Here is a 26050-nt window from a genome sequence, read left to right as displayed (position 1 = left end):
CGTAAGTAGCGCTCACTGAGTGCTCAACTGCGTGTGAAATGAAACTATCAGTGGCACAAGTGGCCAGGCTGCGTTCTACGTTTTTACTATTGTTGGAACCCCACCCTCAGGAGACCACCCTTCTATTTTCGCGCAAAACCAGGACTTATTCAGGTCCCGGGGCTTCGGCCTATCACTGTAGGATCCCAGCTTGCGGGGCAGTACCCACTGCTGATGGATGCATAATATAAAAACAGTTTCTTGGGTTGAGGAGCAGCGATTGGCGGATCTCCCCTGTAGTGCTTCCTAGGATACTGGGGGAATGCTTGTTGGAGATGCAGGTTCCAGGGCAGTCACACACACCGCCCGGAAGTCTGAATGATGCCTTCTTGGTACAGGAGAGCCAGCCATCAGCGTAGGCGCAATTCAGGGTTCCGGGCCCTTGGCCGTGACGGCGTGCGCGTGCGTGCGTGCGTGCGTGGGCGCGCGTGCGCGGCGCCGCCGTCTGTGGGTTGGCTGGTTGTTTTGCAAGCGGGAGGGGCCGTGCGCGCTCTCTGTCTTCGGCCTCTGTCCCCCCCCACCCCCCCTTTCCCCGGTCTGGCTCTCTCCTTCGGAAAGATGTCGGACACGGCAGTAGCTGACACGCCGCGCCTTCACTCGAAGCCGCAGGACCTGACCGACGCCTCCGAGTAACTGCCTGGAGGCCGCCATCTTTAATCCACAGACGGTGGGCCTGGGCCGCGCGCGCTTCACCACCTATGAGGTTCGCATGCGGGTGAGTCACGGGGTGAGGGAGACGGCTGAGGGAGGACCGGGCGGCTGGGCGGGAAGGGCGGGGGAGGGGAGGAGGAAGACTGCCATAGGGAAGGCTAACGGTGGAGGAAACACTGGAGGGGTCATTTGGGGGTTAGGGGCTTAGTAGGTTTGCTGAGAAGTCTGCACACAAGGTTGTGGCCTGAGGATGCAGAAAACTCCTGAGGGGGGACTCCTGGCCCGATGACCAGCCTCAGGGAAAACAAGTACCCAGGAGCAAGAAGGAAGCAAGACTGGAGACGGTGGGGGTAGAGAGGATTAGAGTGAGGAATTCCAGGAAGTAGGAATCAGAGCTGTAGCAACAGAAGGAGGGAAGGAAGAGTGGAAGAGGGCTGGGGGATGGAAAGCCAAAGCGATATGCTGCGGGGTCCCAAAAGGAGGTTGTGGGAAGTCAGTCTGAGGTAGGGGATCAGGAAGGCCCAACTTCCTCCTAATGTGGTCTCCCTGGATGATCAGTTCTGCTCAGTCGTGTCCGACTCTGCGACCCCATGGACTGTAGCACACCAGGCTTCCCTGTCCATCACCAACTCCCGGAGCTTGCTCAAACTCACGTCGAGTCGGTGATGCTATCCAACAATCTCATCCTTTGTTGTGGATGATGGGGTTGAGCAAAGCCTGGGTTAAAGGGAAGAGAGACTACAGGAAAGGGAGACAGTGGACTTGGTGGAGCAGAAATAAGAAGGGGAGGCTCCTTGAGTGCTTCCCAGGCTTGTGTAGAATTAACATCAGAAAGAGAGAAGTGTTCAGTGCTTGTTTTCTCAGGTACTACATGCTCACTGGAAAACCTGACCTTGTAACTCGGATTGGTGGATTGTTAGTCGCTGCCCTCATCTTGTGCTGACCCTTTAGATTTGAAGTATCCAGAATGTTTATTTCAGTATTTACTGGCTCTCATTTGGGTTTTCTGTATATGAATGGTCATTTGCCCTTTCTGCCCTAGATGAACCTTTTGGATTCATTATATTAGTCCTTGGTCTGTAGTTAGCTTTAATATATGACATTTAAGTACTGCCCTAGGAGTGGCTTCTTCCAGTGTGCACTACAGAGGACTTTATTCTCTAGTTCTTAGTCCACCATGCAAGGATGGAATGTGCAGAGTACATGGTTTGCAGGTTCTTTGCCCCCACTGAAGTAGTTACAGGCAAAAAGGTTGAGAGCCATTTCCTAATTTTCCTTATGTTTTCTTCTCAGACTAGAGGGCCAGAATATTCTCTATGGACAGCATGCTGCTCAAACAGCATTTGAAGACCTAAAAGAGTGTATGTGCTTTTATTTTTGAATGAATGAATTGAATGAGAGAGTATGCTGTCCCAACTGAACTTTGAAATCTAACTGAGAAGCGATGATCTTCAGATTCCAAGTTTGGCAAAGTCCAAACTGAAGAAAGAAATGCGAATAGCAGAAAATGAGAAAAACTCATCTATATAAGAATTATATGAAATCATCTCTTTGGGGAAGAATGGATGTTAGATCCCTCAAAATATGATAAAAACTGAGAACTGTTAATGGTAGAGAACTTAATTACCTAAGGAGGACTGGGCATAACTTGTTCAGTGTAAGAACTCTCTGCTGTGGGGTTTTGGAGACATTGTCTTGATGTATTACCCAAGAGCTGTAGGGATTATGAATGGAACTGTTTGCTACTCTACTTCTAATAACAAGAACTGTTCATCTAGTGCCTGTTGTGTGTCAGGCACTGAACTAGGATTTAATTTCTAAATCCTTACAAAACACCATTTTACAGATAGCAAACTAAGGAGGAATGCAATATAAGTAATTTGCCCGAGTACACATAGCTAATAAGTGGCAGTGTTGGGATTTGAACCCAGATCTGTCTGACTCCAAAGCCCATCATACTCTTTCCACTACACTGTAGTGTCTTTGGCAGTGTTTAGTTGCAAAACTTTAGTGTGCAAGTTTTTTTTCCCTACTAAGCTTTTCATCAGGCCTTTCCACAGTTACTAATTGTATGGTAATGATAGGATTGATGGCAGTTCCTAATTCTGTGGGTTTGAGTTAATTTGTATTTTTGTTAATTTGTATGGCTATATAGACTTTTAATATTTTGTTGAGCTCTGAGGGGAAATTGATGAAATCATTTGGTTTTAAATTGCTAATTTAAGTGACTGATCATGGTAGGTATTATAGGGAGTATGAGGCTCAGCGAATGGGCTTTGGGAGTTGGGCATTGCATATGGTAGAAGCAGATGGCACTGACTTCTTTTATTTGTATAATAATAGCTCAAGGAAGGAATATCTACCCCCCTTAACCCCGCAAGAAATGAGTCTGGAGAGGTGTTCTGGAGACTTCACATGATATGTATGGGACTTTTCAAATGTCATTTATCCTTTGGACTTGAACGTTGCTTCTTTCTTTCCTTTCCCTTGATTTTGTTTTGATCAGAGCCAAAGGACTGTGTATCCTGTACTACGCAATCCTGTCTCCCTCATACAGTTTGTAGGTTGGAGCTGAGAGAGTATCCTAGTACGTAGTAGCCCCTTCCTTAGATGGCTAGGTGCTGAGATGAAAGGCCATTATTGTCACCATCCTATGGGGGTAGGGAAAGAATACCATTTTTGTAAGTCAAAGGAGGAAGTCCACAAAATGACAGTGGGTGGTTTTACTGTGTCTTGGAAGAATCTACTCAGCACTTTTTTCCTTACATCTTTCTGTTGGCCTACTAGTTAAGGTTTTACTGTTTGGGGATCACAGTATTTGTAATGAAGTCTGGTGGAAACCTAGAATCTCAAGATACTGAATGGCTTTTTTTCTTGAATGATTATTTTTACTCCTAGCTTTATTGAGATATAATTGACAGATAGCGTTGTGTGTTGTTGTTGTTGTTGTTCAGTTGCTCAGTCATGTCTTACTCTGCGACCCCATGGACTACAGCATGCTAGGCTTCCCTGTCCTTCACCATCTCCCGGAGCTTGTTCAAATTCTGTCCATTGAGTCAGTGATAACATTGTGTTGGTTTAAAGTATAGAATGTGATGATTTGATACATATTGATACATATATATATATGTATTTGTGTGCAGGATTCTGAGAGTGTTCTCTATAATGGCTTGTTTTGAATAGTTAATACATTCACATGGTACAAAATAAATTCAAAAGGTACAAAAATGATATATATATTGAAAAAAATCTGTGTACCCATGTGGATCCATGTGATTTAAAATTGTGTTGTTCAAGGGTAAGCTGTACTGTAACAATGAGTTCTCCCTCTCCTGCCTTCTGGAGGTTCCTCTTTCTGAAGAAACTACTGCTTCCATTAATAAGATACTACTTTACACATTTCTCACTCCACTTCAATCCACTGCCATTCCTGAGATGTTGATCCTGAGTAGAGTTGTAACTGGTGTAAGTTGGCCAGTTATTTGGCTTTATTATTTGATGCTGTATACCTAGATCCTAGAAAGACAGTATCCAGACTTGAGGACTACAGAATGTAACATAGCAAGGAATGTGTGAAGCTCCAGCATAGTGCCAATGCCCTTTTCCTGCTCTGAGTTAGTTGTGGAGAAAGTAGAAAAACTAGCTCCTTTTATTTCCATCTACTGATTCGAATTGACTGGTAGGAAGTATAGTCAGTATTAATACATTTGTTTGGCTATTTCTGTTTAGAACCTATAGATAGGAGTGAGGATCAGGGCTTTTTGTTTGTCGGAGGTTCATGTTGCCAATGGAGCCTTGGGAAAATTCTCAGTGATTAAAATGTGGGAATCAGCTGATGTATATCAGGGAGCAAACTATGGAAAACCAACTTAATGTAATTGCTATTTCTGCTGCACTTTCTGGATAAGGGGAGGGTAAACAGATACATAGTTCACTGTTAATCAATTGAGTATTTATTGAATAACTTGCATAATCTGCATTTAGGGAGATGCAGCAGTAGTCATGGCTCTTGATTTCAATGAAATTATAATTTACTTTGGTAACAAGACTAACATAATGCATAAAACGGTAGTGTGTCAGGCAATACCAAAGTCTTATGTGTCCTAAGGGTTCAGACGAGGAGACCAACAAATTAAGCCAGTGTTGTCAGGACAGATTTCCTGGATGAAGTGGGACTTGATCTGGGACTTTGAGATTGGAAAGGATTTGGACAGGAAAAGCAAAGGAAAGCATACTTTGAAGGTGCTTATCTCTTGTTTTTTTACACGGACTGTAAATTCACTTTTCAATTGAAAATGTAATACATGCACATGATAAACTCAAGTTGTACAGTGAAAAATGTGACGTACCCATTCCAGTTGTCTAGTTTTAGTCTCCAAAGTCAGTCACTATTATCAGTGTCTTTTCACAAATGTTTTAATTCATGAATATAAATATATACACATATACATATCCCTTTTAAAAACACAGATTATATATACTGTTCTGTGCCTTGATTTTAACGCTTAATATCTTTCTGTATTGGGACATATATATCTTTCTCATTCTTTTCATAGTTGTATTCCACTCTGCAAGTGTACCATAATTTATTTAACCAATTATCTATTGATGGACATTTATTATTATTATAAATGAGAAAAATTCAGTGAAAACCTTTGTATACACGTATTTATGTATAACTTCAAGTCTATTTGTGGGATAAATTCTAAGCAGCATGGGACTTCTGATCACCACCTCTGACAAGGCTGGATGTGGTGAGGATTGGTATTCACCCAGTGGTGTTTCGAAAGGGTTATAGGAGCATGGTCCTTAGGAGCTGTTTCTTTCTTAAGACATGTTCAAGTGGTTGTGACAGGTGGCCGTCACAGGCTGAGTGTTACTTACCATCTCTTTTCTCTCATTCTTTCGTCCTTGTAGACAAACCTACCTATCTTCAAACTGAAGGAGTCCTGTGTACGACGGCGCTATAGTGACTTTGAATGGCTAAAAAATGAGCTGGAGCGAGATAGTAAGGTATGGCCCTGTTCCCTGTGTGACCCTTGGGAGAGGAGATCTCCATAGGTTTATAAAATCTTGACGGCAATAGGGAGGGTGAACGTACTCTTATCTACCAAATCCCAATATGTTGGATCTGAGTGATACCCTTTGAGACCTGAAAGTGGGAAGTTCAGGAGAAATTGTAAAGAAAAATTATTACTTGACGCAGTGGATAGAAAAATCATACAACTTAATTCCTATAGGTGCTAAAAATGGAAAGTTGAGCTAAATTCTTGGATGGTAGTGGACTGTTAAAGAGAGTGAAGAATATTTGAAGTTTATTTTCTTTCTTTTGAGATGGTAAACCTGTGCTCCTGCAGAAACAGAGTTGGATTAATTTTTGACCTGAGCCATCCTGACTGTTCCTTTTTTAAAAACTATTTATTTTAATTGGAGGCTACTTACTTTACAATATTGTGGTGGTTTTTGCCATACATTGACATGAATCAGCCGCAGGTGTATATGTGTCCCCCATTCCAAACCCCCCTCCCACCTCCCTCCCCCTCCCATCCCTTTGGGTTGTCCCAGTGTACCAGCTTTGAGTGTCCTGTTTCATGCATTGAACTTGGACTGGTCATCTATTTCACATATGGTAGAATACATGTTTCAATGCTATTCTTTCAAATCAGAGTCCCACAGAGTCCAAAAGTCTGTTCTTTATATCTGTCTCTTTTGTTGTCTCGCATATAGGGTCTTTGTTACCATCTTTCTAAATTCCATATATATGCATTAATATACAGTATTGGTGCTTTTCTTTGTGACTTATTTAACTCTGTATAATAGGCTCCAGTTTCATTCACCTCATTAGAGCTGATTCAAATGCGTTCTTTTTAATAGCTGAGTAATATTCCATTGTGTATATGTACCACAACTTTCTTATCCATTTGTCTATGGACATCTAGGCTGCTTCCATGTCCTAGCTATTGTAAACAGCGCTGCAATGAACATTGGAGTACGTGTGTCTCTTTTATTTCTGGTTTCCTCAGTGTGTATGCCCAGTAGTGGGATTGCTGGGTTGTATGGCAGTTCTATTTTCAGTTTTTTAAGGAATCTCCACACTGTTCTCCATAGCGGCTGTACTAGTTTGCATTCCCACCAACAGTGTAAGAGGGTTCCCTTTTCTCCACACCCCTGACTGTTCTTATGATCTCAGTTCTTGCAAGTTGCTGAACTATGGCATAGGATGGACCCTATTCCTAATAGGAAATGAAATGTACAGTGCGTTACCACCAATATTTTTGCGTCTGCCTACAGATTGTAGTACCACCACTCCCTGGGAAAGCCTCGAAGCGGCAGCTCCCTTTCCGAGGAGATGAAGGGATCTTTGAGGAGTCCTTTATTGAAGAAAGAGGCAGGGCCTGGAACAGTTTATTAACAAGTAAGCCAAGTTCCTGGGGGTTCCTTTTGCTACTTTTGCTATCTTAGTCTTTTTCTGTATGTTTCATCTCCCTGCCGTTTTGTAATGGGTAATATGATGTGGTGCTGATTGTGTACTGGGGTCACTGGACAGTAAAACTCCATTCCTTTGAGCAGAATTCTGATTCTGTGCCCCAGGGCCTGAGGAAGCCCTGCATGTTGGATGTGTCTCGGAATTTGCCCCTCCCTTACCTCTCCGTCCCCTTCCGCTCTGCAGGTATTACGGTTGAAATGGTGCCCTGCTGTTGTCCTTTACTTGCTTGAACCTCAGGGTTTCTTTACCCTTCTTCCTCTGTCTGCATCCACAGCCCTGCCCCTCTGTGAATTCTCTCTGGTCCCCAAAACTACTGATAACCATCTTGGTCTCTTTATAGAATTGCTGGGCACCCACTGGCTCAGAAGGAACGCTGCCTACACATGTTCCTGCAGGAGGAGGCAATTGACAGGAACTACGTCCCCAGGAAGGTGCGCCAGTAGGAGCCTCTCTCACCACTTGCCCTCTACTTTCCTGCTGAACTGACATTGGTTTTTGCGCGAAGCCTCTTTCTCTCTTTGACCTGAAGTTGTCTGCCCATCCCCTGGCCTGATAGACTGTCTGGCATTGTGTTCCTTGGTACCTGACTATACCATGGGCACTCTACTAGGATCCTTTTCTCTGAGGAGAGGTAGGAAACCACAGGCAGATGCCCTCTGCTTGGGGTTGGGTAGTGGATGGGGGGGGTATTGGACTGGAAGGCAATTTCTTGGGCATTTACCCATACCAGAGGGCTAACCTGGGGGTGGGGTTCTTGTGCTGGTGGGACACTTGGGTACACACTGATGCTGCAAGTCCAGGGGCGTTTTCTTACTCTTAGGTTTAACCAGGAACACTGAGCAGGGAAAGACCCTGCCTTTCCTACCTGCATGAACTTTTTCCTTTGGGGAAGGTGGCAGAGACCCCGAAGCTTTCATTTTCTCTAGGCCTTTTCCCAGTTTTCTCAAGAGTTTCTTTTGTTATACTTTCTCTCTCCCTTGTTGCTTTTCATGGCAGTAATTCTAGAGTCTAAGCAGTCTGTTTATGGAGCAAGGTGTGTGGGTTTTTTGGGCCCATCATCATGGCTGCTTCAGAGTCAGAAGAAAGCCATAGGACAGTCAGGGAGATCCTGTTGCCTAGCCCCTCCTTTGTGGCTCCCCACTCTGGCTGCCTGTTTCTTGCTCACCAGCAGGTGAGTCAGTATGGGCTGGGCCAGCAGTTCTCTCTCCCCAAACCCTCACTACTTTTATGGGTTAGCTTTGCAGGTTTGGTGGCTTGAGGGCCGGGGGAAACTCACCACTGCCAGGTAACTCCCTGAAGGGTGGGAGTAGATCATTTTCTAGGTACCTCCCAGTGATAGGGAAGGACATCACCACTCTCTTCCTTCCATTCTCCCTACCCCCTCATCCTATTTAGTGCTGTCACAAGCTAGAAACACATGAACAGACCACACAGTCTGACTTCTGAGTACTTTGAGCTGTTGAATGGGGCTTAGGGGCAAGAGGTGTGGCTGCCCTCCCCAGCTTGGTCACAGGGTTATTGAACTGCCTATACTTGTTTCCCATGGAACCCCAGCATTCTCCCCAGAAGCTGAGCTAGGGTTAGCTGCTGGGTATAGATTTCCTAAATCTTAGAGCCTGAAGCAGCTTCTTGAGGCCGGCAGCTTTCCTGGGCTTCTATCTGGGAGGTGGTGGTTTGTTTGCTGGAGCCCAATGTCTATCCCAAGCGGTGGGATGGGAGCAGGTTAACTCTGGTGTCAGGTCAAAAGTGGGGTCTCTTTGCTTAGACTTCCTGACATGGAAGGGTTGGAGTTCTTTATATAGGGTCTTAGGGAAAAGGATTACTGATTCTGACAAGACCCTGAACAGAAAGGTTAAGGATTGGATTTTAACATGGGGTTTAAGTCCATCTATATGTTGAAGTTCCCTGAGACAGACCAGCTCTTCAGCTACCGGGCCTGAGCAGCCTCTAGAGAGATGCTCTGCTCCCTTTCCCACCTTTCCAGTATTGGTGGTGGTGCTGCCTTTTTCATCTGTATCCTCTGTTATTGACTACTTGTTTTTAAAGATTCCTTCTTTCATTGTGCACAAGTGCTGAGAGCCTTGAGGCCCCATTTCTGCTGTGTATATATCCTGACTCGGGGCTTTTATTCAGCAAAATGTTCATTCTTCTGTCAGACAATGTCATATTCAACTCTGTTCATGTTAAACCACTGTGAAGCAAGCCTCTGTTTTCCTGTTTAAGTTATAAATTTAGTACTTTTTAGTTTCTAGAATATTCTGGGTATTGTGCAGAATTATATTAACATGGTCAATGTCCTAAAGTGATAAGTAATTTTTACATTTAAATTTTTAAAAAGCAGAATCCAAGCTACCTGTAACAGTATTTACCTGTCCTTTTTGCAACTTTCAATTGACTTTGTCACAGAGGTAATGCATCTGCTTGGAGGAAGTAGCCACAGGGCTCAGTAACTGTGGTTTGGGTCAGATTTAGCAAATTTGGTTTTTAAGCTTGTAGGTTTGTGCTAATTTTGGCAAAATATATTTATAGTGTGTGTGTGTATGTATATGCAAATGCTATATGTGTACATAAACGTGTGCATATGCTCATCCTCCAACACACCCACACACGCCCTACAAACACTTTTTTTCATAGGCTTTTTACCTCAATTGAGATGTTTTCCTTTCAGATAAATTTGATGTAGGCAGAAAGGTGAGTGAACTCTGAGAATTTTTGATGAATGGATAGTTTCACTTGACCAGTGGGTTCTCAAATGGCTTCATGCACAAAGTGGGTTTTGGGAAAGGTTTGGAATGAGAGGTTAGTTAGGAATCTTGGCATTTGGGAAGTCAAAGCTACTTTTAATCATGTTGTTGAGCATGGAAAGAAGGTATAGAAAGTGATGTCATTAAAACATTATGAATTAAGATGACTTAACAGTGATATTTGAGTCCAGGTAGATAAGTGGGGACTGAATTGAAGAAGTTAAAGAGATTTGGGAATCAGATGCCTAAAGATAACTGAGGGAATAGGGAAGAATAGCTATTTCTATGAGATGAGAAAAAGGAAGAGTAATAAGAGAAATGCAGCCTTCATAGGCAGCAATATTGGAGAATGAATACAGAATAACCAGAAAAAGCAGCTATAAAAATATTAACAAAATTTTGACAGATAATGATATGTTACAAGTACTAATCAATAGCTTCCTGTGCACCCAACCTTATGCTAAAAGTTGAACTGTGATGGGGTGGGTGCTCAAGGTACAAATAAAATGATTACATTCTCTTTCTTCATAGACTTTATACTTTAGTTTGGGAGATATCTCAATAAGACAAAAAATGCTAGAGACAAATTAAGAGGTCCAGATATGTCTAGTTAGTTGTCCTAACTTTTTTTCTTTTTAGTGTTAGATAAATTATTTCTTTGGATTCAAATATAAGTGGGTTCTGAAAGAACCCCAAATCCAAGCCCACGATCAGTGAGGAGCAGCATACTTTTTATAAGAAATTCAAGTTTATGCATGTATCTAGGTATTTACTACTTAATTAATCCTCTTTTTCCATAGCGCAGAAGCAACTCAACTTTTCACTGGGAGCTGGGCGACAGGCTAACAAAAATTTTTGAATATAGTAGCTATACCCAAGGGAAGTCTAAATCTTCACATTCCAAAGATGGCTTAGCTACCCTTTGAACCTTTCTTTGAGATGAGTTGAGCTAGTATAGGGTGGGAGAGATGAACAGCATTCAGGCTTTGGAGTTTTTGTTTGATGAGGTGTCCTAGGTAAGGCATTTCCATCTTCAAATACATGCTGTAATAATTTAAGTAAAATTACTCTCTTGCTTTGGAAATGCAGACTAACTGCTGACTGAAATAGATATTTCTTCCTATCTTTGAGGATTGTTGAGTCATCTCTGGTCTTCTCAGACACAATAACAGTTCTAAGTTTTCCTTACTTCACTCATTTTTAACCCTTTTATCTTTATTATTCTGAAGTCTCTCCAAGGTCCTCATATGTCCCCAAGTCATAGAGTCTAAAACTGGATACCACTTTAATTATAGCCTGAAGTTTAGGTGGTTGTTAGTCCATCTATATATCACAGTATTCAAGTTTACTTTAAAAATACAAACACTCTGTGACTGATTTAGCTTGTGGTTTTCTGCCACTCCCTTCCCAACCACCCACCATCCCTCATTCTTCTTATCTTTTTTACATTATACAAAAAAATTTTTCCCTATTTTACTTTTATTTTCTCTCTCCCTCCTGTCTGTCTATTTACCCTTCTGAGAACAGAAAAGTCATTCCTTATGAAGGAGACAAACGGGTAATTATTAACATTATACAGAATAAAGGAATTTTAAAATCACAGCAGGCTTCTTTTAAATATGTACTTCTGTGGTGGTTTTAAGTGTTTGTATATAGATCAACAGCTACTTAATATAGAGAAACTGAAGGTAAAGGATTAAGAGGCACTGCAAATTGAAGAGCAATCAAATTGGATAAAATGGTAGTTCTTAAGTGAATAGTAAAATACAGTTAAATTCACAGAAATTTATGCATTACTTTTCAAGAAAATGTTATTTCTTATCCAGTAATTTCTTTTGTCCAAATACAGTCAATTTTGATCATCTGTGCTAGTGGAGGGATATTATTAAATGTTTTGTTATGCATTTTTGTCCTAAAATTTAAATGCAGAGATGTCTAATATTCATAAGACTTAAAAATATTCCATAATATGTCATCAAAGACCCAGGAAGATCTGAAAAGTAGTAGAAAGAGTACTAAACCTGGAAGAGAAGACTGGGTTCAGAGCTGGCTATGCTATTAGATGACTATAGCTCCTTAAGCAAATTGCATCACCACTCTGGGCCTGTTTTCTCAGCTATAAAGTTTTTCAACCCTTGTTTCTTAAGGAGTTGAGAAACCCTGGAGGTGATGCTATCAAAAAAGGTGAAAGCACAGTTTTCCCTCTGTGATGTGGTTTGCTATGGTGCAGTTAGGTTTTCTCTCCCAGAAATGAATGACTCTTCACTTACCCTGATTGGATTTTCTTTGCACATATTCTGTTGTGTCATGAGTACCCCATTGAATCTCAGTGGTGATTTGATTTACAGTTGCCATAATTTTATCATAGGTCTTCTAGCCAAAATTTTTATTATTTAAAAACAATTTTTTTTTTGCCAAGTGACATGAGGGGTCTTAGTTCCCTGACCAGGGATCAAGCTGCATCCCTTGCAGTAGAAGGGTGGACCCTTAACCACTGGACCACCAGGAAGACCCTAGCCAAAATTTTTAAATGAAATAATCACCTCATAACTATATGTAGTTATTATTATTTAAAATATATAAATTATAACTTTGATTACGAAAGTGCCAGTTTTGTTAAAATGTTTTATTGTGATGAAAGTTCAAAAGTAGTTAATGCTAGTTGCCAAAGTTCAAACAAAACATAAATATGTAGAAAGTGAGATTTCTCCTTATTCCCTAACCCTATTTCCATTCCTCAGGAATAACCTAATTTGGTATGTGTCTTCCGAGGCATTTTTCTATGCACAAATGCATGTATATGAATACATACCTATACTCATACACACATAAACATCATTGAATACTCACATACTTGTATATAGTTATTTGAAAACAAAATGGGATATTTTATGAAGTATTTTGCAACTTTATTTTGTAATATTGTGTGAACTTCCTCTCATTAGTACATGGAAATTTACCTCATTTTTAAAAAATGGTGACATAACATTTTACAGTGTAATTGTATCAACATTTAATGATTCACTTATTGGTGGAAATCATCTACTATTATAAGTAATGCTGCATATAACCTTGTGTGTTTTAAGTGTTTCTGTAGGATAGATTCTGAGAGAAGGAATTCCTGGGTGAAAGGATGTGTGCATTTTACATTTTGTTAGGTACTACTAAGCTACCTTCTTAAAGAGTGCAGTTTAGTTTCCCACTTACAGAAAATGAGAATTTCTGTAACTTTACAAAAGTGGAGAAATCCTGTTTCCCTCCAAAATGTTTCTTTGCCAAAAGTGGAAAAAAATTCTTAATTATCCATACTATTTGGTGAAAGTGGTGTTTCTTAGTTTTAATTTGCATTTCCTGGCACATTTATTTGTAATGATACCACTGTCAGGTTTTTAAAAATTCCCCCATACTTTTCATTTTAGTTGTTCTATAAGCAGTATCTATTGCTGCTAATTGAGCATCTCTACACTTATTATAGAAAAACCAATATCTCAATTAAAGGTTCAGGATGTTCCTAGCCTTCTTCCCACCTCAATTTGGAGGAAAATGAAACTACTAGCCTAGTGGCAAAGCAGCATATCTGAGGCGCTCTCATGACGACCAATATTTTTCTCAGGTTGGCACTACTTGAGGCCAATCCCAGAACAGGACTGATAGCCCAACCACAGGCTCATCTGACCTCAGGGCTAATCTCTTTAGAAACTCAGGGAAATATCACTTTGCCTTTTGGACCACGATCCCTCCAGCTTTGATCTCCTTTTCGGTTATTTAGATTACAGGTAGGGACAGGACAAGGACAGTGACGTAGATCGAGCTGGTGACTGAAATAAGAGGCCGACTCGCCAGGCCTCCGCTCTTCTGGTTGGCTATCCACACGTCAGAAATGAGCAAACTTAATTGGTCCTATGCAACGGGAAGCACACGCTCTCCTCTGATTGGCTTCTTAATCGAGGGGTGGGCCATAGGGGTTACAGCTGGTTGGCTGGGATGGAAGACCAATGGGGACCTTGTGGCACTGGTTTCGAAAGCATAACCTGCCTCAGGGCACCTGGAAGAGTCGGCGGGATACCTCGGAGCTCGTTTGGCTTGTTCGGTAACTTCCTGCATCCAGCGACCTAGCTACCCTCTAACCCATCCCCCAACCCCGTCACCCCAGGCCCACGCTTTGGCGTCTCAGAGTGTCTCCGGATGTGCCGCCGCGACACTGCCTGTAGTCTCCTTGCCTAGCACTTAAGAGGGGCCGTGCCTTAACCTGCAGGGCTCCTTCCACCACCGCTGGTCCCGAGCTCTTCCTCTGATGCGGCCCGGGGAGTAGGGGTCGGGGACCCGGACGGGGACCACAGAGAGAGGTGAAGCCGGAAGCGGGAAAGGCTGGGCTCTGCGGCCGTGAAGGCCTCCTTTGAATTAAATACCAAGAAGGAAGCAGGGGGTGCCTGACTCAGAGATTTCTCCATCCAGGTGGTCAAAACCGTTTGAGCCAACCATACCCTCCGTTGCTTGATTTCACTGCTCGCTTTTTCCTAGACTCATCAGCTCCAGAACGACTGCAGCAAATACATTGGCCATCTCAGCCTGGATTCAGAGCCAGTGCCCTTTCTTTCTCAGTGTCAGTGGACCTGACCTTGTTGCTTTATTCCTTTCCCCCAATTATTTTTAATTACACTAGTACATTCTCCTCGGCGGGTGGGGGGGTGGGGAATCCCTCAAAACATTACAGAAAAATGGTGCTAAAGTACACGTTGGCCATTACCCACAATCCTAGTCCTCTTACCCTTCCCAAAGGTAGCCACTATCAACTGTTTTGTATATATCCTTGTAGTCTTCCAAGTCTTTTTAAAAGACAATGTGTTGTGTCCATTTGTACAAAAAGTATACCATACTGTACATATCCTGAAAGTTTTTTGTTCAATGTTTTGGAAGCATTTTAATTTCACTAATATCAAGATTTACTTCATTTTAAAAAATGTGGCATAGTATGCCACAGAATTGGAGAAGGAAATGGCAATCTACTCCAGTATTATTGCTTGGAAAATTCCATGGACAGAGGAGCTTGGTGGGCTGCAGTCCATGGGGTTGCAAGGAGTTGGACAGGACTGAGCAACTGACCATACACACACATGCCATAGAATGGCTATTAAATAGTTTATTTAACCATTCCTTATTGATAGACAATTAGATTTTACCTTTTTGGAGGGGGGGGGGCGGCTTTTACAAGGAGCCCTGCTATGAACATTTCCTGACTTGACATTTTTGTCAGAGTTTCTCTAGGAAAGTGGTTTTCAAACTTTTTAATGTCAGGACCCTCTACACTCCTAAGAGAATTTGTTTATGTGGGCTTATATCTATCACTATTCAATGTATTAGAAATTACAAAGTGATAATTTAAAAATAATCATTAAAAATAACAGCAATAAGCTAATTACATGTTAAATGATATTTGTAGATAAAAATTACTTTTGCAAAGCCAAAAAAGAACCGTAAAATTGTGCTACATTTTTGCAAGTCTCTTAAATAGGATAAATAGGAAACATCTGGATTCTAATATCTGCTTCTGTATTTGATCTATTATGATGTTTTGGTTGAAGTATATCACATAGGTGTAATTAGAAAAATGAGCAGTATTTTAATAGCCTTTTCAAATAATTGTGTATATTGTTTAATATTATGTCAATCCTTAACAAGTGGTAGTTTCTTAAAGATTACTTTTTAAAAGGTTACTTTTAATGTGGATTTTGAAACTGTATCAGTCAACTTTTCATATTTTGTTACATTAAAATCCATTAGTCTACCTTGTACTTTAATAGATCTTTTACTGGGTGCATGATTTTATAACATGTATTGGCAGTTTGGAAAATGTTGTTTTCACTGTTACACAGATCTTTCAAATGTTGACACAGTTCATTATACAGTGTCAAAAAAGTCACATTCATTAATATCACCACTGCTCTCATCAGAAGTCTTTTAAGTATTGAAAAGCTGCCAAACCTATCTATTGTGGAGGTGTAAGTTTTCAAAAATTCTATTTTTTGCTTGAAAGTTCAGATTCTAAAAAAAAAAAGAAAGCTCAGATTCTTTCAGTTTTTCTTGAAGCAACAGGCTCATTTTATCCATTTCAAGAAAACACCTGCCAAGAATCCAAGTCTGAATATCCATGGTTTATCTGTCAGTTGTTATTTCAAGAAAAATGGTGTTTCATTTAAAAAGTGACTAGTTCAGCTCACAACTGTTTCACAAGTACTTTTCCTTGGCACAACCCAACTTGAGTATGCAACAGAAATACTTTGTCTGTACTTCCTGTTTTGTTATACAAAGTATTAAACCAACAATGGAGATGTAATAACTTTTACTGCTTCATCAAGGACATTCTTAAGTGTGTGGTGGTTAAAAAATAGTGACTACTAGTACAGCTTGGTCCCACTGCCTTTTACCCATCTTTGCTTTTTCTTTTTCTCCCATATTTGCTTTTGCACCATTAGTGCAAATGTCAGCACAGTAAAAAAGGCAAACACGTCTTAATACTTTATTTATTTATAGCTGCGCTGGGTCTTCATTGCTGTGCACAAACTTTCTCTAGTTGCGCTAGCAGGGGCTACTCTTGTTGCAGTGAGTGGGAGCTACTCTCTAGTTGGGGTTTGTGGGCTTCTCATTGCAGTGACTTCTTTTGTTGTGGTGCACAGGCTTTAGAGTATATTGGCTTCAGTAGCTGCAGTGCATGGTTAGTTGTGGTGGCACATGCTTAGTTGCTTTACAGCATGTGGAATCTTCCTGGACCAGAGATCGAACCTGTGTCCCCTGTATTGGCAGGCAGATTCATAACCACTGGACCACCAAGGAAGCTGTCTTAATACTTTTATGAAAAGTTTTTTGAATCTCACAGACCCTCCAAAATGATCTTGGGGGTTTCTAGGGATCTGTGGACCACCTTTTGAGAACATCTGAGCATCTACTTCAGGATATGTACCTAGGAGTGGTATCATAAACTATATGCATTTATAATCTTAGTAGATAGTGTCATACTTTGGCCACCTGATGCGAAGAGCTGACTCATTTGAAAAGACCCTGCTGCTGGGAAAGATTGAGAGCAGGAGGAGAAGGGGACAACAGAGGATGAGATAGTTGGATGGCATCACCGACTCAATGGACATGGGTTTGGGTGGACTCTGGGAATTGGTGGTGGACAGGGAGGCCTGGCATGCTGCGGTTCATGGGGTCGCAAAGAGTCGGACACGACTGAGTGACTGAACTGACTGAGATATTGTCAAATGCTCCTCCAACATGGCTGTATTAACTTATGCTCTCCCCAGCAGGGTGTTAGAGGTATTTCTTTTTACTGTTCCCAACACTGAATATTAACAAACTTTACATTTTGCCAATATGAAAATAGAATCTCATTGTTTATTTTTAGTACTCTAATTAAGAAGGAAGTTGAACATCCACTCGTTGGTCATTCATATTTTTCATGTGATGTGCCTGCTCATATTCTATACCTGTATTTCTATGTTGTTTGTCTTTTTCTTATCCAGTATAAATAAAGAAAAATATTAGTCCTGTATTTTATATATATTGCAAATATTTTCTCTCAGTCTCTTGCCTTTTAACTTTATGGTAACTCTTATTGAGTAGAAGTTTTAAATTTCAAGGTCAGATTTATCTTTTCTTTTTTGGCTTTTGATTTTTGTTTTTGTTTAATAAGGTCTTCCATATGCCAAGGTCATAAACATTTCTCTTTGTTTTCTAATACTTGTATAGGGATTTCTGTGTATTTGATTACATCTCTGATACTGCTAGGATTTATTTTTGTGGATGGCCTGAGTGACATATTTTTTTGTTCTTTGTTTTCAAAAGGTCTGTCTGTCTTGGAATACAGCAGAGAATAAAGGGAACTTAGGATTGTGATTCTCCAGGGTTCCTCAATTGATTTCTTGTCCGTGATGTTTTCTGACCTTAGTAGCTGGCTGCATTCAATGTGACACCTGATGAGAGGGCCATTTCCTGTAAAGAAGGATCCCATTCAGAGCTCAGTATCCCCACGCCCAGGTTTTATCGGTTAATCAATAGGAACTTCCTATATGGCACTAGTTCTTTCCTGGCCTCCACCCTCATGATGGGAGGAAGTAGCCTATAGGTGAGCTAACATCTTCCTAGAGAAATCCTCATCTAGGATGAAGGGAAGGGAAGAAGCAGCCCAGTTTCAGGTATTTTCTGAAGGGTGGGAGTGGGAGAGTCACCAAGCCCAGGGGCCTCCAACCTCTGGGCTGCTGACTGGTTCCTCCTGTCAGATTGGTGGAGGCATTAGATTAGAAATAAGAGTGAATGAGTGAGTGAAAGTCGCTCAGTTGTGTCTGACTCTTTGCAACCCCATGGACTATATAGTCCATGGAATTCTCTAGGCCAGAATACTGGAGTGGGTGGCCTTTCCCTTCTCCAGGGGATCTTCCCAACCCAGGGATTGAACCCAGGTCTCCTGCGTTGCAGGCGGATCCTTTACCAGCCGAGCCACAAGGGAAGCCCAAGATTAGAATAAAGTGCACAATAAAGGTAATGCTTGAATCATCCTGAAACCATGCCCCCACTTCCTGGTGCGTGGAAAAATTGTCTTCCATGAAAGCAATCCCTGGTGCCAAAAAGGTTGGGGACTTCTGACAGACCATCTAGGCAAACAGCCCTTAAGGCAAGACAGAAGAAAAATCACCAGATGGTCTCTCAACTTACTCTGGAGAAGAGGTTCCTTGAGTTCTTTCTTGTCATGATTAGAAGGTCCTAAGAGGTTTCTTTGGGCGAGCCTTCTTTTCCCTAGGATTCAGTTTATTCTTCTTTTTTTCCTTTTAAAGTAAGCATATTAGTTTCTTGTTGCCGTTGTAACAAATTATCACAAACCCAGTGACCTAAACAGATTTGTTGTCTTATAGCTCTAGAGGTCAGAAGTACAAACTCACAGGGCTAAAATCAACATGTTGGCAGGGCCATGTCCCTTCTGGTGACTTTCCAGGAGAATCTGTTCCTTTTCTTTTCCAGCTTCTAGGGGCTGTCTGTATTCCTTGGCTCATGGTTTCCTTTCATCTTCAAAGCCAGCAGTCTCCACTTCAACTTATACTTATGTCTTTACATCTCCTTTTCTGACTCTCCTGCCTCCTCCTTTCACTTATGAGGACCCTTATGATTATGTAGAGGCCACCAGAATAATCTCCCTAACTTTAACTTAAATCACTGAAATCTTTAAAAATTTTTTAGAATTAATTATTTTAATTGGAGGATAGTTTCTTTACAATATTTTGGTGGTTTTTGCCTTACATTGACATGAATTACCTACGGGTGCACATGTATCTCCCCATCGTGAACCCCCTTTCATCTCCCTCCCCACCGCATCCTTCTAGGTTGTCCCAGAGCACCAGCTTTGAGTGCCCTGCTTCATGTATTGAACTTGCACTGGTCATCTGTTTTACATATTGTAATATACATGTTTCAGTGCTATTCTCTCAAATCATCACACTCTTGCCTTCTCCCACATAGTCCAAAAGTCTGTGCTTTACATCTGTGTTGCTTTTGCTGCCTTGCATATAGAATCGTTACTACTATCTTTCTAAATTCCATATATATGTATTAATATACTATATTGGTGTTTCTCTTTCTGACTTACTTCACTGTATCTAATAGGCTCCAGGTTCATCCACCTCATTAGAACTGACTCAGATGTGTTCCTTTCTCTAGCTGAGTAATATTCCATTGTGTATATGTACCACAACTTTCTTATCCATTCGTCTGCTGATGGACATCTAGGTTGCTTCCATGTCTTAGCTATTGTAAACAGAATCACTGAAATCTTTAACTTAATCACATCAGCAAAGTCTTTTTTTCTTTTGCAAAGTCTCTCTTGCTATGTAAGGTAAAATATTCACAGGTTTTGGGGATTAAGGCAGAGCCATCTTTGGCTATTTAGCCTACCACAGTGGTTTACTTCAGCAGAAAGCTGTGCTTATTCATTTGATATTGATTCATAATGGGGAGAGAAGTATCTTTTAGGCTTGCAGGATTATATGCAACAGAATTTAATGTTGTTCAGTTGCTCAGTCATGTCTGACTCTTTGCGACCCCATGGACTACAGCACACCAGGCTTCCCTGTCCTTCACCATGTCCCAGAGCTTGCTCAAACTTACGTCCATTGAGTCAGTGATGTCATCCAACTATCTCATCCTCTGTTGTCCCCTTCTCCTTTTGCCTTCAATCTTTTCCAGCATCAGGGTCTTTTCTAATGAGTCAACTCTTCACATCAGGTGGCCAAAGTATTGGAGCTTCAGCTTCAGTATCAGTCCTTCCAATGAATATTTAAGGTTGATTTCCTTTAGGACTGACTGGTTTGATCTCCTTGCTGTCCAAGGGACTCTCAAGAGTCTTCAGCACCTCAGTTCGAAGGCTTCAATTCTTTGGCGCTCAGGCTTTTTTATTGTCCAGCTCTCACATCCATACATGACTACTGGAAAAACCATAGCTTTGACTATAAAACCTTTGTAGGCAAAGTGATGCTCTGCTTTTTCTGCTTTTTAATATGCTGTCTAGGTTTGTCATAGCGTTTCTTCCAAGGAGCAAGTATCTTTTAATTTCATGGCTGCAGTCAACATCCACAGTGAATTTGAATTCTAAGAAAATAAAGTCTGTCACTGTTTCCATTGTTTCCCCATCTATTTGCCATGAAGTGATGGGACCAAATGCAATGATCTTAGTTTTTTGAATGTTGAATTTTAAGCCAGCTTTTTCACACTCTTCTTTCACCTTCATCAAGAGGCTCTTTAATTCTTCACTTTCTGCTATAAGAATGTGTCATCCAAATATCTGAGGTTATTGATATTTTTCCCGGCAATTCTCTGGGCTACCAATGGCTTACCTAACACCTTCTGCTTTTCAGACCACCTCTGCCTACTGTCCAGCTTTGGGATGGAAGTCACGGCCCCATGATGGGCTCCCAGGGGAAGAGCACTTCTTTTCCAGAAGAGCTTACCAGATCAGAGACTGTGGAAGTATTCCATGCTTCTGGAAACTTAGAGCCTAGAAACTTTCGTCCCCTCCCCGCCTCCTCCTTGTTCCCTTTTTCCCATGGTTAGATTTTCTCCAGGCCTGTCTACATTCTCTGCCTGTGGTCGCTGCCCCGCCCCAACCTCTTCCTAATCCTGTGCCTCATAATTTCTTGGTGGCCCTGGGAGAGGCAGAAGGGGGATTCCCCCTTCCTTCTATGTATCCAGCACTCCCCATTGATTTTTTAATTACCAGGGTTGCAGGAGCCATTGATCTCATTGGTTATTTATTTTTCAGGCCATTTCTTGGTGGTGCCTTCTGACCCAACCTTCTCCCTGCCTGAGACCTGTGGACCCACCCCTCCTGCAGACACACACATGTGAGACGTGTGTCATGTCTGCATCCTCTCGGGGTGGAACTGCTCTGTGCGGTCATGCCTGTCTCTGACTATCCTGCTTTCCACACTGGGGCTGTTGGCCTTGGGGCCAGTGGAGGGCGTGACCAGGTCCTTTTATCCTCTGTGTTTCATTAGGCATTCATCTGGCCAACCAGGGGATCCTCTTCATCCGGGCTCTGGAACAAGTGGTTGCCACAGCCTGGAGCGGCAGACTAAGGGTTGCATTTGCTGTTTTAGCAGCCTCTGAGCTTCTGGCCCAGAGCTCTCCACAGGCCTGCGTGTTCCCCCTAGGACTTGTCCCTTTCCCCAGGCTGCCGTGTTGGGGGGTCAGTGGGCAGAGATAGTGGTTTGAGGTTCAAAGCTCTTTAAGGTTGAGGAGAAAGAGCTGTCAGCAAACTCTGGTCTCACTGGAGGACTGGGGTGAAGGTGGGAGTGCCAGCGGAGGGAGAGCAGGTAGCGGCCTCAGCTAGGACTCAAGACTTCAGGGACTTGCTCCCTTTCCTCACACACTTCAGCTGCAACTCTCTGCTCCTCTCCTCCTACTGCTTTTTACTTTTTGCTACGTCCCCCTTTCCCTCCCCTTTTTTTGCCCCTAGAAAAGTCTGATATTTAGCTCAGGCCAAACCTTCTTATAGAAAGGCAGCCTTGGGCAAAAGTGGCCCAAGACCTGGAGGTGGCAGTGCTTGAGGGTTTGATTCAGCTGGCAAGGCCTCGACTGCTTATTGCCTCTGCTTTCCCTTGCCTGGTATGGCAGGGCACTCTGGCCCATTCAGGGGGCTCCCTTGCCCACACAAGTCACCTGCAGGCTTTAATCTTTCATTGCTGGATTTGGCATGGGGTGTTCCTGGCTGGCTCTTCCTCACACCTCCCATCATTCAGAGTAGCTGTTGACCCTGCAGATGTGGCCCCCAGAATGGGACTGGAGGATATAACTGAGAGGCTAAAGTTAGGGACAGTTAGCTGAGGTTCATGTTTTCTCTTTTTTTTTTTTTGAAAGCCAAAAACCCAGCTTGAATCCTGCTGCTGTATTCATGGTTATAAGCTTTCCATGCCTAGGTTCTGGGGAATTTATCTATGCATGTATATTTTTAAACATTGTTTCCTGGGTACTAGACATGTGCCTGTCTGAGCCCCAGGCCCATCTGTCCACACCCCACCATCCACTCTGTTTGTCTCTTCCTTGGTTCCTAGAGCCTAGAACTAGAGCCCATCATCAGCTGTTCTCTTCTGCCAGGAAATGTAGTTTAAAAATGGCTAAAGATGATAGAGGGTGGGAGCTTGATAGATATAATCTTTTCCTTGTTTTCTTATTTGTTTCTGTTTTGGAAATGAAAGGGGGATTTAAATGGTCATTTGAATTCTCTTTTCTAAATAAAGGTTTACCTTCCCCCCCAAAAAAATTTGATTCTAGCTTGATTTCATCTTGTGCTTCATCCAGTCTGGCATTTCTCATGATGTACTCTGCATGGAATTTAAATAAGCAGGGTGACAATATACAGCCTTGATGTACTCCTTTCCCAATTTTGAACCAGTCTGTTGTTCCATGTCTGGTTCTGACTGTTGCTTCCTGACCTGCATACATGTTTCTCAGAAGGCTGGTAAGGAGATCTGGTACATCTCTTTAAGAATTGTCCACAGTTTGTTGTGATCTACACAGTCAAAGACTTTAGCATAGTTAATGAAGCAGAAATAGATGCTTTTCTGGAATTCTCTAGCTTTTTCTATGATCCAACAGATGTTGGCAGTTTGATAATCTTTCCATAATAATTTCCCAATCATATCCTATCTGCCTTTGGTTGGATTATAAAGGGAATAGGAGGTAGAAGGGAGAAGCTCACAAAAGAAGCTGAGGAATGGGAAGAGACATAGGAAGAAAAGCCAGAGGGTGAGGTCATGAAAACCAAGGGAATAGAGTATTGTTGGCAGGAAAAAAGGAAGGAGTACGTTTAATACTGTATTAAATGCTGCTGAGAGACCAAAGTAAGATGAGGACTGAAAGGCATCTGTGAGATTTAGTGACCTTTGCAATGGCAGTTTCTGTGGAGTGAAGGGAAGTGGGAAGAACATTGAGTACATAACTCATTTAAGAATTTTCAGGGACTTGCCCAATGGTCCAGTGGTTAAGATTCCACTCCTTCACTGCAGGTGGCACGATTCCATCCCTGGTCAGGAAACTTAAGATCATGCATGCCACATGGTATGGCCAAAATTTCATTAAAATTAATAAAGTTTTAAAAATTATATAAAAAGAATTTTCAATTTTTTATTCTATAAATGTTTTATTAGAGTATAGTTGATTTACAATATCATGTAAGTTTCAGGTATATAGCACAGTCACTCAGCCACACAGTTATGTGTGTGTTAGTTGCTCAGTCGTGTCTGACTCTTTACGACCCCATGGACTGGGGCCCGCCAGGCTCCTCTGTCCATGGAATTTTCCATGCAAGAATACTGGAGTGGGTTGCTATTCCCTTCTCCAGGGGATCTTTCTGACCCAGGGATCGAACCCAGGACCCCGCCTTGCAGGCAAACTCTTTACCATCTGAGCCACTAGAGAAGACATACATATATACAAATATATTCTTTTTCAGATTCCTTTCCTTATAGGTTATTGCATAATGTTGAATATAGTTCCCTGTGCTGTATAGTGGGTCCTTGTTGGTTGTTAAAAATTATAGTTTATGTCTCCATTTTTTTGTCATTATAAGAAATTGAACACACAATATGATGTTGTGCCATGTTCTTTCAGGCCATTTCACTCATACAATTTGAAGTTAATGTTTAATAGCTGTATGTTTTGTATGGCTTGTGCATGCAGATATTCTAATTGTTGAGTTCCATATATTAATTTTTTTAGTTTCTTGTTTGTTTACTTATTTCTGGCTTCATTTATCTTCTTTTACTATTTATGCACTATTGCCCTGCATTTAAATCTGAAATTAAATCAAGAAAACACAGCTACCACCATAAAATCACTGGTACCACTATGTAATGCCTGTATTGTTTTGTAATGACATGAGAAAATTCTTTGTATATAAGAAGTGTGTCTATCCATTATCAGTCACATGTGGATCACATTTGTATATTTGAGTATTTGAAAAATACATAGGACTTGCAAGCTTTTGAGCCTGGAAATTTTATTTTAAGCTTTTATGTATAATTTATGTCTGTTTCCTCACAGTCTCATCCATTTTAAGTGTAACAGTTCTCCTGAATTTCTCAGCAGATCTTTTCCTAAGATGAAGCTAGGATCTAACATTGTACTTCATTAGCACATGCCCTTTCTTACTTTAATATCATCAGGAGTCCCTATTATCTGAACACAAGGGGGTATGCATCAGTGTCAGTCTTGAAATTTGAAATGTTTTGTTGAAATGTCAACTCTGTTTGCGTAGACCTTAGCCATGCTTTTTACACCCTCAGTTTTCAGAGGAAAGAGGTAAACCATTTAGCAGTTCTGCCAACTTCTCCCTGTTGTTCTGCCAATAAGAACTCTTTGACCTATACTTTTCTTTTCAACTTACAAATCAATTTTGTTTCTCTTAAGTCACTTTCTTATTTCGCTCCTTCAATTTACTATAAATTCTTCTTTGTGGCCAATATCCCCCCCTAGACTTTTCCTATTAATAATATTGAAGAAAGTGGTGTCTTATGTATTTATTTCTCTAATCTGATACTGTTTTTGATACTCTTTTTTTTGTAACTTGATCAACAATACTACTTTTCCATGGTTATTTATGAGTAGTAATAAATATGTAAATGTTATTTTAAAAAATTCTTTTAGGAATATTATGAGTCCAAAAGCTTCCTGAGCACTTCCTGTCCTCCCTCCCCACATTGTCCATGCCCGTAAATAAAGCTAGAAGATATTTGATGTATAGAGGCAACATTGTGTAGTTGTTATAAAATGAACTTGGCATCATGCATTTTCCTTCATCCTGCCAGTTAAAGTCCTCTTTAAAACTCTTTTTTAATCAGTAAATTGTGGAAAAGTATCGGTTCAGTTCAGTCCCTCACTCATGTCCGACTGTTTGTGATCCCATGGACTGCAGCATGCCAGGCCTCCCTGTCCATCACCAACTGCCGGTGCTTGATCAAACTCGTGTCCATTGAGTCAGTGATGCCATCCAACCGTCTTATCCCCTGTCCTCCCCTTTTCCTGCCTTCAATCTTTCCCAGCATCAGGGTCTTTTTCAATGAGTCAGTTCTTCACATCAGGTGGCCAAAGTATTGTAGCTTAAGCTTCAGCATCAGTCCTCTCAATGAATATTCAGGACTAATTTCCTTTAGGATTGACTGGTTTGATCTCCTTGCAGTCCAAGGGACTCTCAAGAGTCTTCTCCAACACCGCAGTTCAAAAACATCAATTCTTCATCGCTCAGCCTTCTTTATGGTCCAACTCTCACATCCATACATGACTACTGGAAAAAAACCATAGCTTTGAATATGTGGACCTTTGTCAGCAAAGTGATGTCTCTGCTTTTTAATATGCAGTCTAGGTTGGTCATAGCTTTTCTTCCAAGGAGCAAGCATCTTTTAATTTCATGGCTGCAGTCACCCTCTGCAGTGATTTTGGAGTCCAAGAAAATAAAGTCTCTTACTGTTTCCATTGTTTCCCCATCTATTTGCCTTGAAGTAATGGGACCAGATGCCATGATCTTACTTTTTTTGAATGTTGAGTTTTAAGCCAGCTTTTTCACTCTCCTCTTTCACTTTCATCAATAGGC

At 41.5% G+C, this 26050-nt stretch overlaps 1 protein-coding gene and 1 long non-coding RNA gene across 3 annotated transcripts in view; both read left to right on the top strand.

Annotated features, from left to right (window-relative positions):
- Window positions 1-482: 482 nt before the first annotated feature.
- On the top strand, window positions 483-7691 carry SNX12 (sorting nexin 12). The gene is given in 6 exon segments (XM_020882980.2): window positions 483-659; window positions 661-754; window positions 5608-5703; window positions 6982-7072; window positions 7075-7105; window positions 7518-7691. Coding segments are annotated over 6 exon segments (477 nt in total). The 5' UTR covers window positions 483-597; the 3' UTR covers window positions 7621-7691.
- Window positions 7692-7951: 260 nt separating this feature from the next.
- LOC110130754 (uncharacterized) overlaps window positions 7952-26050 on the top strand; it is a 91664-nt gene continuing 73565 nt past the window's right edge. For both annotated transcript variants that reach the window (XR_011485768.1, XR_011485767.1), the window contains exon 1: window positions 7952-14011. This is a non-coding gene — a long non-coding RNA (uncharacterized lncRNA). The remainder of the gene's footprint in view (window positions 14012-26050) is intronic.

Source organism: Odocoileus virginianus, chromosome X, assembly GCF_023699985.2.
Source record: "Odocoileus virginianus isolate 20LAN1187 ecotype Illinois chromosome X, Ovbor_1.2, whole genome shotgun sequence".
NCBI classification, from domain to species: Eukaryota; Metazoa; Chordata; class Mammalia; order Artiodactyla; family Cervidae; genus Odocoileus; species Odocoileus virginianus.
This window is presented reverse-complemented; position numbering and strand designations above follow the sequence as displayed.